The sequence below is a fragment of the Zonotrichia leucophrys genome, chromosome 5 (genome assembly GCF_028769735.1).
Source record: "Zonotrichia leucophrys gambelii isolate GWCS_2022_RI chromosome 5, RI_Zleu_2.0, whole genome shotgun sequence".
NCBI lineage: Eukaryota > Metazoa > Chordata > Aves > Passeriformes > Passerellidae > Zonotrichia > Zonotrichia leucophrys.
Genome location: NC_088175.1, coordinates 48,314,764 through 48,331,057, shown reverse-complemented (window position 1 = coordinate 48,331,057; position 16,294 = coordinate 48,314,764). Strand labels below are relative to the sequence as shown.

The 16,294-nt window shown below is 48.4% G+C and overlaps 1 protein-coding gene across 3 annotated transcripts in view; it reads right to left on the bottom strand.

Moving 5' to 3' along the window:
• PTDSS2 (phosphatidylserine synthase 2) overlaps positions 1–13,340 on the bottom strand; it is a 29,771-nt gene extending 16,431 nt beyond the window's left edge. For 2 of the 3 annotated variants that reach the window (XM_064715312.1, XM_064715313.1), the window contains exons 1-3: positions 13,062–13,340; positions 4,821–4,922; positions 242–324 (exon numbers count right to left, since the gene is read on the bottom strand). In XM_064715312.1, the coding sequence (XP_064571382.1) occupies positions 242–324; positions 4,821–4,922; positions 13,062–13,243 (367 nt within the window). In that variant the 5' untranslated portion in view covers positions 13,244–13,340. Of the gene's footprint in view, positions 1–241; positions 325–4,820; positions 4,923–11,716; positions 11,855–13,061 lie in introns of those variants that run through there. The other variant, XM_064715314.1, reaches the window with a different exon arrangement.
• Positions 13,341–16,294: the final 2,954 nt, after the last annotated feature.

Genomic DNA, 16,294 nt, shown 5'->3' with positions numbered 1-16,294 from the left:
GGGAAGTTCAGGTTTGAGAACCTGGCAGCTCTCACAGAGCTTTTTAGCTCCATCAGGAAGATCCACACAGATCTGCAGGCTCCATGGAAGCCCAGCAGGGTGGTTATGGAGGAGCCTCCACGATCAGTGTGCAGTGCTGAGGAACCTGTGATTACTGAAATTACAACTTACCTGCTCTCCAGGCAACACAAACATTTACCTCCTCCCTCCCAGAGCAGGCAGCTCAGCAAGGTGAATTTACCTGGGTGAGGTCTTGAGAATGGTCCATCTTTAGCTTGTGTCACCCCAAAACACAAGAAAACCAAAATACTGGCGACGATTCCTCTGCAAGGAAAAACAGAGCACTCTGGGTTATTGCCTCATCCTCCTCCTGAGACTGCAAATTATGTTCTCTGATGAAAGAAATGTCTGGCCCTTGTTCTTTAACTGCTCAATGTGTCCCTCTTAAATGGATCCAGGCACCATGCAGAAAAAAAAAGCCAAAAAAAAAAAAAAAAAAGGCTGAGGATCACAGCAAGTCAAACACTTCCCTGTGTCTGGGAGCAGCTTTTATTCCCACAAAGACACAGAGGATTTAGCAGAGAGACAGCTCTCACTGCTCCACCACATTTCCATGGAATTTAAAAAGGAGCTGTCAGACTTGTCACCACTCCAAAACAGCTTCTCAACCAATTAAAGACAAGCAGGAGCTTTCCAGACCACACCAGCACTGCTGCTATTTCAAGAGCTGGAACCATAACACAGAGTCTAAGGAACATAACAGAGATTTTAAATAAAAATAAATTATCAGACCAGAAGCCCAAATATACCAAAGATCTATGACCCTGGGCATGTTCCTTTAGTTTTAATGGATTAAATGGCATAAAGCAATCCAAAGTGCTCTTTTTACTGCACTTCAACTCCCACTGGATCCTGCTTGCTGTCTCATTTCACCTGCTTAAGAGCTGGCTGAAAGGATGGACAACTGGCAAAGAGCTCATCCCATGTTTGCAGAAAATGATGCAACCCCTGACTGCAAATAAAATGGCTCAGCCTGCAGAAATCACACAAAATACCCAGTAATTTTGCTGCCGGAGAGAAACTGTTACAAACCAGAAGCAACAGGAGACTGTTTGTGCTTTAAAGATGTTAAAAAACCTTTCAAAACAGAAGACTAAAGGATTTACAGAAACTATTTTGTAACATTCACCTCTGAGTATAAATGTTTGTGCTTTCTGAAAATAAAAATGAGGTTTAGTTAACAGATGTAACTCAGTAATTTTGTTTGCTTTAAACACTGGGAAGCACACCAGAATTAGGTACTGAATGGATCTGTGAATAGACAGTTCCATGGGGATTTCCAAAGATCTGGAGGGCAAAACCCCTTTCACCTGACTTCCAATAATGAGAATATTCTGCATTTTGAGGCCCTGGCTGCATCTGGAAGCTCCAGTCCTGAGTGGTGTGACAAGCCCAGCCATGAACTGAGGGGTTCAGACCACTGCTCTGGCCTTGGGAGGGTCCCAATTCCAAAGCTGGAATTCCAATTTTCAATTCCAAAGCTGGAACTCAAATCCTGGATCCAAATCACCACAGGAGCTCAGCTGTGCTCCTTCCTCTAAACCCCACTCTTGGCCCAAGAGCTGCTGTGCTGAAATATGCTGGGCATCCAGATACACTCACTAACTTCAAGTTCGTTGCAGAAGTTTGGAAGCAAATCACAAATTTTCATAAATAACCACACCAGCTTCATTTTATTTTTTTTTTTTCTCAGTGGTAACAAAACTTTCCCTCTTACCCTCATTAATTACCTTGCAATGCCTCAGCAGCAGCCTGGCCTGAGGCAGGAATGCTCCAGCACCTGAGAGGGGCTCTGCTCTCCTCACCTGGCTGGACACAGCCAATGGATTTTCCTGAGCAGCAAATCAGGAAGGCACAAAACAGCAAAATGTGCCCACAAGAAACATTTTAGCACTTCACCAAATTAAAAAAAAAAAAAAAAGAAAAAAAGAAAAAAGGGAGAGGCTGGCAGCAGCTCCATCAGCACAAACAAACAAACTCTTGTTTGTGCTGAGAGTCGATTCAGACACACAGGACAATGAGGAGCTGTGCACGGCTCTTTGTCCTGGGTTTCAAGGAGGCAGCTCCCACTCCCTGTGCCCTCCCGGGCTGGATCCACGCTGGCACAGCTGGTACAACCCCCTGGGGCACCACAAGCCCTGAAGGGAGCTCTGGCCTCCTGCTGCCTCCATTTCCCTGTGGGTGCTCAGCCAGAGCAGCAGGAGATCAGCATGCAAACCCACACATCCCTGGATCTGTCCCCATGGAAAGCAGGGATTGCCAAGAGCTGTGTAAAAAAAAAAATCATCTCAGGAGAGACATTTCCCAGCTGGAAATTCAATGCACAGCCCTGAAGCTGAAAAAAAGAACTTTTTTTTGCCCCCAAGACACCCTGCTCAGCATTCCAAATATTTGGGAGCTGTGGATTTCTCCTGTGGTATGCAGAGGAGGTGCTCAGTGTTTATCTGGCTGCACTCAGAGCTGGAGCTGAGTGAAGGCTGAAGAGAGGAGAATGTCACAGCTGTCAGTCAGGATGAGCTATCCCATGGCTGGGAGAACAGTGGGAATAAAGCTCTCACAACCACACAGGTTCACAGCACAACCTCTCCTTGCCTAACAAAGCTCCACAGTTCTTACACCGGGGGCAGTTTGACCACGTGTGTGATCCCAATGAACTCTTACTACATTTACATAGAAAAAGCTCCTGCTATCTTTAAAACAAAACAAACAATCCTGCTTTAATTGTTTCAGGACACAAGTCCTGTGACAGATGCAAACACCAATCTCAGCCATGGACACCACACCCCGTGAGCCCAGAGGTTTCTGCTCTCACTCAGGTCTTGTCCATCACTTCTGCTGTGAGTGATCCCACAAATCCACCTCTCACCCTGCTCCTGCAGTGACTGCATGGAGCATTTTATAGGGTGACAAAATCCTGATTTTATAGGGGGGAAGGTGGGACCATCCCACAACTCCAGTCCGGGGAGCACAGAGGCAGCAAATTTGGGCAGTTCACCCCAATTTACTGCTCTGAGCACCTCACAAGGACACCTCAGGCAGGGCACGGGAGCAAAGGAGGCTGGAGCCTTTGGAAGTGAGTATTTCAGACACTGCTCCACTGTCGGTGTGCAGCAGGTGGAAATAAAAGCCCGTGACAGCTCCAGACTCTGCTCCCTGGTGACAAACCCCCCCTGGCCATCAGGCACCAAGTGTTCCCAAGGAACACCAGCACACAGGGACAGCCTCGTGCTGGCTGGGGCTGGAACTGCAGCACAACACAGCCCCACACCAGGGCAGGACAAGGAATTTGAAATTATGGATGCAAAATTCTGTGATAATAATCACACTGATGCTCATCTTACCCTGCTCAGAAATACCTCCTTTCATCCAGAGAGACATAAAACATGGAATATTTCATGTCCAAGCCTCAGGATGCTCCTTTTCAAGGATTTTTGTGCCAAGACCTTGCAGAGCTGCAGCAGTGAGCAAAGCCCATTTGCTGCCCCTTTCTTGGTACGATGCTGTAAATTGATTTTAACACCTGGGCACTGGATAAGCACACAGCAACTCGTGTTTCCTGAGAGAAAGATCCACCTGCTGACTAATCTTCCCTGGGTTTGTTTTGATTAAGGCAGCCGAGGCTCTAAGCTCAATAATGAGATATTCCACTGAGTCACCTTAGCTCTGTATTACTCCCTAAGGATGCATCATCACTTCTCTTTCAGCTCTTCCCCCTCCCAATTGTGAGTGGCCATTCCAGGCCACGCCACCCCTCCAGCCTGGCCTCCCTCATTATGCCTGGGAACAAAATGGCATTTATTTGTTCACACAGCAACCTTCCAGAACCTTTCCCGGCTCCAGACACCTTCCAGCTTGTCCCATGTCACCCCCATGTGAAATCCCAGCTCTCAGTGGGGCACAGTGGGAGTGCCATTACCCCCAGGCATTGTGTAAGCACCAGAACAACAGCCAAGATTATCTCAGGAAATACCACAATTCCTGCATCTCCAGCACAATGGATGCTATATCCTGAGTCACTTCAGATATGTACAAAAAGAGGGGAAAAAACCCTTCAATAGCAAGGGGAAAAATTTCATTATATTTAAGAAACCATACTGGTAGAAAACAATTATTTTCTTGCTTCTGGCAATGATGCTTTGCAGCATATCTTTAAAACATATTTAGCTTTTTAAAACATCACTTTCCTAGCTCCTTTTTCTTCCCTGTTGTATTTTAAAAGGGGAGAAATTCGACTACATTGGATCAGTTTAAATTACAGTAGGAATTGACCACACATGTAAGATTGATTCTTATTTCCCCAGAGCTTCCCTCTGGGCTACACATTCTCACAGCAATTTTCAACAACAAACAAAGATTTGTATTGAAATCTTGAACACAATTTTACAAAGAGCATTTGAGCCAGAAAAATTTAGTCACAGCCCCCAGCATTTTGAAGTGATGGTTATTTTAAGGAAAGGTTATCTTTAAGAAAAAGCTATTTTAAGAAACAGCAACAGAACCCTTGCCAAAGAAACCCAGCCAGGAGGCTTTAGCAAGCTTTTTGTATTTTGCTTTAAATCACACCACAGAGCAGCCACAGGCCTGACAGTGACACTAAACTGATTAGAAATTGAATTCAATGATCAGCATCAGAGAAGCTTACAGACTGGTTTTGTAACTTCCTAAGGGAACAGGCACTTCCACAAGGGAACTCAGGGGTCACTGGAGGTCCCTTTTCCAGAACACACCTGGGAACACTCAGATATTCCTGAGATATTCACCTCTTTGTGTTGTAGGCTGTGTCCTGGGGAGTCTCTTCCAGCAGGGTAACGTAGCCCAACGCACACGTGAGGATGAACAGGACTGTCAGGGTATGAGCTCTCCTGAAATTCACAACAGAGAAAAGTGACATTAAACAGCAGGAAAACTCACATCTCACCCTGCCAGTGCAGCCTCAGGAGGCCAAAACCACGGCCAGCAGTCAGGAATATTGAGGAATTCTCTACTGCAGAGCACAGAGAGCAGAGCTTACAGTGGCACTGCATGTGATCAGCAGCAGCTTGGAAAAAAACAGCACCCAGTGCAAACACCCAAATTTAAACAGCTCCAGGTGTCTCCCCAGGTTTGGCAGGTCCACACCTGACAGTGCTGCTCTATTTCACAGCCTACTAATCAAAATTGCAGCTGAGGGAACAGGCCCTTGAGAGCAACCAAAGGGAATTCACTCCAGACATGGGAATTACACAAGAAAAACTAGTCATTAAAAATTTAAAAAAAAAAAAAAACTCCAAAGGAGAACAGTTGCTGTTGCAAGAACTCTGATGCCACCTCAAGACCTCAGATTTCCAGAGATACTCCTACAGCTTCAGTGCACTTAGCACAAGGGGTTTCTGTGGGAACAGCCATGACAGTAAAGCTGGGTGGCTGTTCCACAGCAGTAAAACATCCTCATCCATGGGAGCCCACAGGTTTACATGGATTTTGGTGAAGCACTCAGGGAGAAATTCTCCTGGCACAGGTTGCCCACAGAAGCTGTGGCTGCCCTATCCCTGGAAGTGTCCAAGGCCAGGTTGGACAGGGCTTGGAGCAACCTGGGCTAGGGGAAGGTGTCCCTGACCTTGGGACTGGATGAGCTTTAAGGCCCCTTCCAGCCCAAACCATTCCAGAATTCTGTGATTCTACAGAAGGAGAGTGAGCAGAGCACACCCAGCCAGGTGACACCCACATCCTGCACCCCCTGATCATCACACAGAGATTATTCTTACAATGTCTGCATCTTTTCTTACTTCAAGTTGAAAATTCCCTTCCTAATGAGAAGTCACTTACTGTTTTCATTGGAAAACTCCTTCCCCATTTGGGAAGCATGGGAACTCTGTCCAAGTAAGGCCAAAGGACATGCCAAGAGTTTTGGTTTAGAGGGTAACACCCCTTAACACAAACTAATAAAAAATCCACCTATAAAGAGGAAGCTGAAAGGAGGAGAAAACTTGTAAAAGAGTCTGTATGTGACATATTTGGCACTATTTCTATTTTCTTTATTTGTTCTTTTGTAACAGCAGCTCACATCCCATCCCATGTCATTCCAAGGTTTGTATATTCAGGTTACACGGTCCACAATAAACCTTGGAATTCCCAAACCACCCACTGACTTCCCTTGAAACAACCCCATTGTTAACTCCCTAAAAGTGCTCTGAAAGTCCAAGAAAGGCTGCTAGCAAACAAAAATCCCATCCTACTGCAAACCCCACGTTCTGCACAGCACCCCTGCAATCCCACACAGGCAATACCTCATAAGCAGACACAATCCTCTTCTGCCCCTGCCAGAACAGAGTTTGGCATTGAAGGCTCTCCTCCCTCGTGCTCCTGAGGACACAGACCACCAGCTCCAGCAGAAAACCACCAGGCCCCACCAGTACTTCCAGAATTAGCAAGGAATCAGCGTGCCCAAACCCAGGGAAAAGCTGGGGAGCTGCAAGCTCCTGCTCAGCAGCTGCATCTTGCCAGGTGCCAGGACAGGTGATTCAGCCATCAGAGCTCACGTGGGGCTGCCCTGGATCCTGCAGGAGCTGGAGCACTAAATCCAGCCTCTCCCAGGAGGCAGGACAGCAGCACGGGGCCCACGCTCCAATCACACCCATCACCTGTGCATGGAATGAATGGCTTCTACAACACCAGACGGGTTACAGGAACTCCGGGCTATTTTGGTATCTCTTGTTTTGCTGTCTGGTTTTGAAACTTATTATTGTGTTGTTATATTGTTACACAGTTAGACATATTGTTGTAGAGTTATAGATATTATGTATTATATGTAATAATTACATTGTGGGTTATTTTTGAAGAGGCCACGGAAACAAATCTGGAATCCCACCTTGCTGTTTCACCACCTGAGCACCCACACCAAGTCAGCTGCTTTTTCAATGCATTCAGATCCCATAAATTGCCAAAAAATCAAACACCTTGAGAACCCTCTACCAGCAGCACAAGGGTGACTCAGTTGTGCTCCTCCCTGTGAGGATCTTGTGGGACAGTGAAGGGTCAGTGTTGGGGAGCCCCATGCATTTCCCATTTCCCACTTATTTTTGGTGCCACAGGCACCAGCCTGAAGCCCAACCAGCTGCCTTGCTTAAGGAGAAACAAGAGGCTGCTCTCTCATCACTTCCCTTGTAGCTCAGCACTCATCTCCAGATGCTGCCAGGTTCCCTCCTAGCAGGTTTCCAAGGTAAAGGTGCTTCCAGCACAGCATGAATTGCAGGAGCTGGGATGAAAGACTCTGGAGATGGGTTTGACTTCTGGCAGCCCTGGCAGAGAGCTGAGAGCAGTGACACAGCAATGAGAGGGAGCACAGCATCACACAAATCCACTTCAGAGAGGAAAACAAGCCAGGAAATGTGGATGTACACCATGTCTCCTCACAGCCTGGGAGTTTAAAAACAAAGTAAAATTCCAGAAAAAGGAGCAGCTCTCCTGAAGGAAGGGCTCATGTGAGAGATCAGGATGAATTTAACGGCACAAGGGGATTGTTTTCATCTCCACACACACTCTAAAATAACACACCAGGGGAAGGAGAGCTAAGAACAGCCCAGCAAGGTAAGCAAGGCAGGAATTACATGGAAAGGCTTATGTTCTCCTGGCCTGGAGCCTGGGAGGCTGAAAAGAGCTAAGCTGGGAATCTTCCCCTTAGAATTACACACAGCAGCTTGGGCAACATGCCCGAAGCAAAGGGGGTACAAACTGCAGCCAGATTTGGGAGGTTTCACATCAAAAACTCTGCAAAGCAGTGCCTGATGCACCTGAGAACAAAAAACTAAGGCCAGGGAGAGAGCTCACAACAAATCCCAAGCTGTTAAAAAGGTGGAATATTAAGTGGCTTATTTTTCTGCCTTTCTGCAGCACACACTTGGCTCCTTCCCCACTCAAGCCCTGGGAGATTGAGATGAAATAAATCAGATTTGTTTTCACACAAGCCCTTGCCCTGCTAATTCAAACACCAAGTGAGAGCAAGTGAAGCTCTCCCACACTGCAGATCACAAAAAAGTGGGTTTTTTCCTAGTTAATAGGATTAAGTTTGATCCCAACTTCTCTTTTTCATGCTAGGTCATTCTCCCATCACACTGAGACGCTGCAGGTCTGTCAAGAAAATGACTATAAGCTCTTTTATTTCCCAGCTGAAGTCTATGACAGAAATGATGTAAGGGAATTGTTTAAACATGTCATTTTTTGGGAGATTCTGGCAGATCCTTGGGTGAAAAGGAGAGAGTACCACCCAGGAGCAGGCGGCCCATGGCCTCGTTCAATCTCCCACAAATTAAAATCACCTTAAGCAGGGACCACACCCTTGTTATCCACAGCTTGTTTGTCACCAGTGATGCAACAACTCCATTAAACACAATAACAATCACTGGAACACAATGCAAAGAATTTATTTATTAATATTTTGGTCAGTCCTCTTAAGTGGAACAAAATTCCAAAGGAGAGCCAGTCCAGTTTGCCCCTTGGGTCAAAAAGTTGCATTAATTGCAGCTGCTGGTGAAAGGATCTGTCAGCAGACCCAAAAATCTGTCAGTGACTTTTTCATTAGTTAATTCTTTATTCCAAATAATGGCAAATTCATTAAACCATTCTTGAAAGAGATTTTTAAATAGATGTCAAAGCTCTGTACCCTCCATAAACCAACCAATTCACCTGGAAATTCTAAGAAAATATGGCAAACAGTAAAACAAACCCTTTCCTCCAAAAGCAGCAGAGGGACACAGAACAAGACACAAGAAAATACAACAAAAACTAATACCAATTTAAAACTAATTTAATTTTTATTTGAAATAAAAATTGTAACTAACAGACAAACTGTTGGGGATAGACAGACGGTTTGGAAAACTTCAAGTCAAACCCAACCATACAAATATCCCTGCTGGTTTTAAGCTCTGTGTTATGTTTTAAAATCTGTTTAAACCCTCAGAGTCCATAAAACAGTCCCTATTCTTAGAGCAGTCACAGATCTTCGGCACATCCCTGAAGTCACCCGAGGCCGATTAAATTTCCGTACAGACGTGTGACACCCCAAAATAGCAACCTGCCTTTTCCTTGCCATCTCCACAAAGGAGCCCAGGGGCACAGACCTCCAGAGACCCAGAACCACAGGTCAACAGCAAAGCCTCAGCAAATCTGGGGTTTTCCTTCCACGGAGGAGGAAAGGCCAAGTTCCCAAAGTTCCCGAAGTTTCCATCAGTTCCACAGAGCTTGCAAGTTCCACAAATGCCCTATTTTGACTATTAAACTTTTTTTTTTACTTAAACCTATAGAAATGTGCATCTTGAAGACAGTTTTGGGCAGTTCTACTGAAACAAGTGACAGGGAATTACAGGGAACATTCTTTGAGCACATTTTTCCCTACTCTCCTTAAAACGTTGGGAATGTGTTTATAAAAAAAAAAAAAAATCAATATAGGGACCTGATATCCAGATGGGACATTGAACTCTGACAACCCCCTCCACAAAGATATTCCTTCTGCATTTCCAGCTTACTTGGCAGAACTATCAAGCCCTTTGAGGAAAGGGCAATGCCATTCCCACAGTGCAATTCCCAAGGCACAGGCCCTCTCATCCATGACCAGCTGGCAAAGGTGGCTCAGTGGGATTGCACAAGCCTGGATGTCCCTTGCTCCCTGCCCAGGGCATTCCCACAGGCTGGAAAAGCACGGCAGGGTGACCCAGGGCTCTGCAGCAATGCTCCTTTTCTCCAGTGCAGCCAATCCTGAGCGGGCAGCACGGCTCGGAGTGGCGCCATCAAAGCAGGGAAAAATCCCAAGCTCAGCTCCCAGCAAACTCCAGGAATGCTGCCTTGGAGAGGGCACAGAGAGCAGCTCCTGCCAACCTGTGGATATTCCATCTCCCTGATCTCCCTTGTGGATAAATCCCCACCTCTTCCTGCAGACCGCCCTTAGCAAATCCCGGTGTTTCAGAGATAAGAGCAATCTCCACGAGGAATGGGTAAGGAATGTTTTGGGCTGAGTAGCAATCCCTTCTTTCCAACACCAGCTGGTTTGCCCACACATATCCTCACTTCCCAGGCCATCTGGGAAGAGTCACAACACTGAGCACAGCGAGAGGAACACGCCAGCAGGGACTGCCTCTTCCTTAGCTGCAAATTCCACGCTTTTTGCACAAGAAGGTGGAAATAATTCCTACAAACACTGCTATTAGCCCATAGAATCATTGCCATTCCCCCTTTTTTAGTTCTTTTCTTATTAATTTTAACATTCCGAGCTCCACAGATCTCTGCTGCCACACCATGACCTCGGGAATTTATATCACATCCATGTGCTGGCAACGTGAGATTATTAGCGTGAGAGATAAAACACGTTAATAATCAAAAGGTGACATTAAAGCTAATGAAATCCAAATTAAAGTAAGGCTTTGAAAAAGCAATTAACCCACTGAGTCACAATGTGGTGGCAAAAGTGCATCTGGCACCTCCCAACACCCTTAAATCAAGACTGGATGGACATTTTCCTGGAAAATCTTCTTTGGCTAAAGACAAGCTATGAAATATCTGCAGAAATTTTAGGAGAACATCACACACAATATCCAGCTGAATGACCCCAGAACAAGCAGGGCTTTGTGTGAAAGCTGCTGCTGAAGGCACACAGACAAGAACAATCCAAGGTGCTGGAAACAACAGGGAACATGTTCCAGCAGCTTGCCAGAAAAGCTTGGCATTCCCAGCTCCCCACTAGGAAATCAGTTCAGGGATAATGATACAGAAACCACGGATCTGCCTCAGAAAGCTTCCTCCTGTTCCCTTCCCTTGGCATTTCCTAATGGCAAAGGGAGCTGCCAGGTTATGCTGACTGAGCAGGTTCCCACAAGGGAGTGTTTTCCAAGTCATTTATATGGAATAAGACCAGGGATTTCAGCACACAAGTGGTTTTTCAAAGTTCCAAACAGATTTTAAAGAGCAGGAAGCCAGCTAGGAAGCTCCACCTTTCCCAAGGACCACATTTACAGCAGGAAAATCACCTTTGCAAATTAAACTACTCCAGGAATGATTTCTGTGTCCACGGATCCCAAATCCTCTCATTTTCCCAAAAGGAGCAAGCCACCTTATCCCTAACTCCTGAACTCCAAAGAGAAGGTGCATTCCATGTTTTCCCAAAGTCAGAGGGCAGCCACTCTTAAAAATCTCCCTTTCCTGTGGCCACCTCCACAGCATGAGAGGAGTCCCAAGGGTCACAGGAAGAAAATCATTCCCCTGGATCATCTTTATTCTTGGACACGGTAGGAACTGAGTCATTGCCAAAGGATACTCTAGCACATACAGGGCAAAAGTTACACGAGGAAAAACTTTGGGACTTTTCCAGATGTTTGAACTCCCGGTTGCCAGCACAAGCTACTAGGGAAAAGAAAACTGGATAAATAGGGAAGTTAAGAAACACATTTGTCCACCTGACACAGGGAAGCTCCTGAAAGAACAAGGCACACATCCAGACTTCCAAAGGAACAATCCACATGGCCACACTAACTAAATGCATTACAGCATTTATTCTGGGGTGACAATCCTGTCACCACCACTAAAAGCTGCAACCAGGCGAGATTCTACAGCAAAACCAGGTATTTCAAGGCTTCACAAAACAGCTGGCAGGAGCCACCTGAAGGAGGGAGTAAGGAAAGGACAGCTTTACCCATTTTCCATTTAAAGGTTGGCACCGGGATCCCGCGATTTGCTCAGCCTACACGTCCTTGTGTCCCCGAGACCACAGTGTCCCCGCAGGGACCCAGCAGCATCCCAGCGTCCCTCCGCAGCTTGCACTGGCAGGAATGTCACCTCCTTCATCGGGATCAACACCCTCGGCTCCGCTGCTGCCCAGATTGGCAGGGTGAGAGCCAAGGGCCCTCCCCTCCCACTCCTCCATGCCGGGCTCCAGCCAAATCCCAGCGCCCTCGGCTCGGATTCCAAACCTTCAGTGCCGGCTGGGCTTTCTCCATGGAAAGGGACGCGTGTTTAACACAAGGAAAACACCTCTGCCTACACAGACACAGCGTGCTGCTGAGGGGATTTATGGAACACCCTCCAGCAAGGCTGGGATTTAGGAGCACTTTTCCAGGTACAAACACACCTCTTCTGCACGGACTGAATTTAACAAAAAGCTGATTTTCTCCGCTGGCCCAACACCAGCAGTTGTGAGTTTCTGCACCAGTTTTATGGACTGAGACACACAAAAACACACAATGCCTGCCCAGCAGGAGTGGGGCAGGACGACTTGAGCTTTCTGCCAGGATCACTGGGAGGAAAAGAGGAAAAAGCCTCTTCCAAGATTAAGGGAGAGGAGAGAAGGAGGTGGAGTACATATAAACCATGCTGATAACTGGAATCAGGCAGGAATGCATGCCCGAAAACAGACAGCTCTCAAGGTACTGGAAAACACCTCCAAAGCACCCACCAAGCAGGACAAGCCATTGGGCTCAGCCCGAAAGGTCCTGCTCCTGGAAAAGTGGGGTCCAGGACAGGGAAAAGAGGTGCCACTGCCAAAAGCCAGCCCTGAATTCCCGTTAAATTGCCAGGAAACAATTAGCGGTAGAGCCACACCAGGGAAGCACTTGCAGCCGATTGCAGCACCGGTATCGGAGGCAGAAGAGGCACGTAAACAGCAGATAACGGGGAGCAGATAACTCGGGTATCCCATTCCTTGGGGCCCTCTGCATATCCCACTCCTTAGGGACCTCCACACCCCATTCCCCAGCCCCTCCACATCCCATTCTTTAGGGACTCCCATATCCCACTCCCCAGCCCCTCCACATCCCATTCTTTAGGGACTCCCATATCCCACTCCCCAGCCCCTCCACATCCCATTCCTTAGAGATTCCAATAGCCCATTCCTCAACTCCCCCAGATCCAATTCCTTAGAGATCCCAACATCCCATTCCTTAGGGACTCCCATATCCCATTCCCCAGCTCCTCCATATCCCATTCCTTAGGGCCCCCCCGGCCCACGCGGAGCCCCCCGGGCCATGCCCGGCGCCTCTCACCAGAAGAACGTGTTGGTGCCGTCGTCGTACACCTCGGACTCGGTGCTGCGGCGGAGTCCGGCACCGTCCCGCTCGGCCCCGGGGGCGCCGCCGTTGGGCTGCGCGGGGGGCGGCGGCTGCTGCTCCTCCAGCGCGGCCTTGCCCACGTTGCCGCCGTGCGCCCGCCGCTCGCCGCGCCTCATGGCGGCGGGGGCCCGGGCAGCACGGGCGGGGGCACCGGGGGTGCTGGGGGGACGCCCCGGGGGACGCGGGCCGGGGCCGGGGCCGCGGCGGGAGGGGCGGGGCGGGCGGGGCCGCGCGGCGAGAGGCGTGACGCGGCGTGCGCGCGACCCCGCGCCGACGCGTGCGCGGCGCCCGGGGAGGGCGGGGCCGGGCCGGGCGTCGTTTCTCCCCCTCCCGTTGCCGTGGCAACCGCGCGGCCTCCCGACCCCCCCCGCGCGACCGCCAGGCGGCGCCCTGAGGCGGAGCCGCCGCCCCTCATGGAGGGAGCCCGGGCCCCTCAGGGAGCCGGAGAGCGGTAATTAAACAAAATGTTTAAACAAAATGTCTGCGTTCCGCGCAGAACCCTTGACAAAACCCCAGAATAAAAGTGGTAAAAACAAGTGCCCTTTGCCAGGCTCGCGTGCGGCCCTCGAGTGCCCCACGCTGGGTACTCCATGCCTGATGCCGTGGCTGTCCCGATTCCTTCGTCTTTGTGCAATGAAATGTTTAACATCTGTTAAATATGTGCGTTTTGCTGGCGAAATAAAATTGTGCTTGGCAAAAGTTTTCGTTTTGGCGTAATAAAATTGTGCTCGGCGAAAATTTTTGTCCCCACACAAAGGGTCTGGCCAGGGCTGGGGGTGCTTGCAGGGTGCCCCCTGTGCCCTTGGATTTAAGGAATTCTAACATCCCTCAGCCCTTCCCAAATTACCTCGGTCAGGCTCCTCATCCGGAACGTGCCACGCTGATCCCGGACGGCAGGCACGGAGCTCCGGCTTTCTGGAAAGATCTTGGCATAGCAGCAAACTCCAAGAGTACTGTGTGGAGGCAAGGCAAAGTCCTGTGGGAGCAGAGAAATGAAACAGGGAAGGAAATTAGAGGAAACATTTACAGGATGACAAATAATCAAGACAAGCTTTAAAGGTCCCTTCCCACCCAAAGCTCTTCCATGGTTCTGTGAATTACACACAACAGGGGGCAGGGTTAGATGGGACATTGGGAAGAAATCCTTCCCTGTGTGAAAAATGCATGTATTTTCTGATTGGCTTTTCGCAAGTATTAAAATGAATATTATATGTGTTGCGTTAGAAAGGAATGCTGTATTAATTCTCTTAAGTACTGTGTTAAATATAGTTTAGGTTAGAAAAAATGTTAAAATAGAAACTATGCTATGTAGGATACTTTTTTTTAAAGAAAGGACTTGCAGCGAGATAGCAGCCACACGGCACCTAAATCTTTCAGAGAAAGAGAATTTATTGTCCTCTTATCAGAAGAAATGAACTTTCCGCCTCAAAGGCGCTGTTAGGATTTGGAGGAAGAAGGTGACTGATGACCAGACAGAATCCTATATGTGAATGGAATTTATGCATCATGTATGAAGTGTATGAATATGCAACAGGCTATTGTTCTTAAGGGTTAATCCTTTGTTAACGCGTGTCCTTTTTCGGACTCGTGCTGCCCAGAAAAATGTATCCAGACGTCCGTAACTCTTTGTCTCTATTGTCTCATATTGTCCTAATTCAATTTGTTCAAATTGTTATTACTCTAATTGTATTACTATATCTTATAACCATTTTATAACTATTAAACTTTTACAATTTTAAAAACAAGTGATTGGCGTTTTTCACACCACCCAAAGCTATTCCATAGTTCTGTGAAATATTGAAAGGGAGCAGGGTTAGACGGGACATTGGGAAGAACTCCTTCCCTGTGCGGGGCTGAGGCCCTGGCACAGGTTTCCCAGGAAAGCCGTGGATTCCCCATCCCTGGAAGTGCCCAAGGCCAGGCTGGACAGGGCTTGGAGCACCCTGGGATAGCGAAGATGTCCCTGCCCATGGCAGGGGGTGGCACTGGACAGGCTTGGATGTCCCTTCCAGTCCCAGGCACTCCAGGACTCTGGGATTCTGTGGAATCACGGAGCCGGCCACAGGAGGGCAGGAGCGGGCTGGGCGAGGAGCGGGCAAGCGCCCGCTGAACGGATAAACGCCAGTGCTGGGACAGATAAAGGACATTTCTGTCAGCTGCACAATCCCCTCTCCAGCCTAAAACCCATCCCACGATGCTTCATGAGAGCTAGAGGCACTCACCTTGTTCCAAGAGATCGCAGAATATCCCGAGTTGGAAGGGATCCATAAGGATCAGCCAGCCCAGCTCCTGCCCTGCCCAGACACAACAATCCCATTGTGTGCCTGAGAGCATTGCCAAACGCTGCTGGAGCTCCGGCAGCTCTGGGGCTGTGACCATTCCCTGGGGAGCCTGCTCAGTGCCTGACCACCCTCTGGGGAAAAGAACCTTCTCCTAGTATTCAGTCCAAGCCTTCCCTGCTTGGAATGAGCATCCAGTACTTTAATTACAAGCAAGGTTTCACCCCAAACCACATCCTCTGCTCTAACATTGACTGTAGCTCCAGGGATACCCACGGATGCAAGCAGACCAGGATTTGGGTGAAAACACCCCCAAGCTTTATGAGAGAACACAGACATTTGCTGCCATTTTAGCACCATCCTGAATCAGTGCCTCCCTGTCCAAAAGCATTGCTGCCAGGCAGAGGGTGGACAGGCAGCCTCTATCCAGCCGCAGTGGTTTCGCACACAAAATCCTTCAGCAGTCTCCTCAGGTAGGAATTACCATCCCCACATCCAGCCAGGACTGACAGCTCAGGGAGTGCTCCTGGAGCTTCCCTGCCAGTTCTCAGTACAGGTAAAATCGCTGCCCAAAGCAGCTGGAGTCCAGTGGGTTCAGGTGTGTGACCAACCCAGCAGCCACAGAGCTGATCACATCCTAAATAATTTCCTCTGCTCCCACAGGGTTCTTATGGCTCCATCCCCAAATTCAGCTTTTCCTGCTGCTGTAATCAGCCCCAGTCACGGCAGAGCAGCAAATACAGGAGGGGAGGGAAGCACTGGAGAGGGACAGCATCAACTTGCTCACTTGCCTTGCTCTAAATGCAGATAAGTCCCACCCAGGCAAAACCAAATTCCTCCTGAACAGGAGCAGCAGCAGCGTGGTCTCCTCTGAGTGCCATGAAAGAT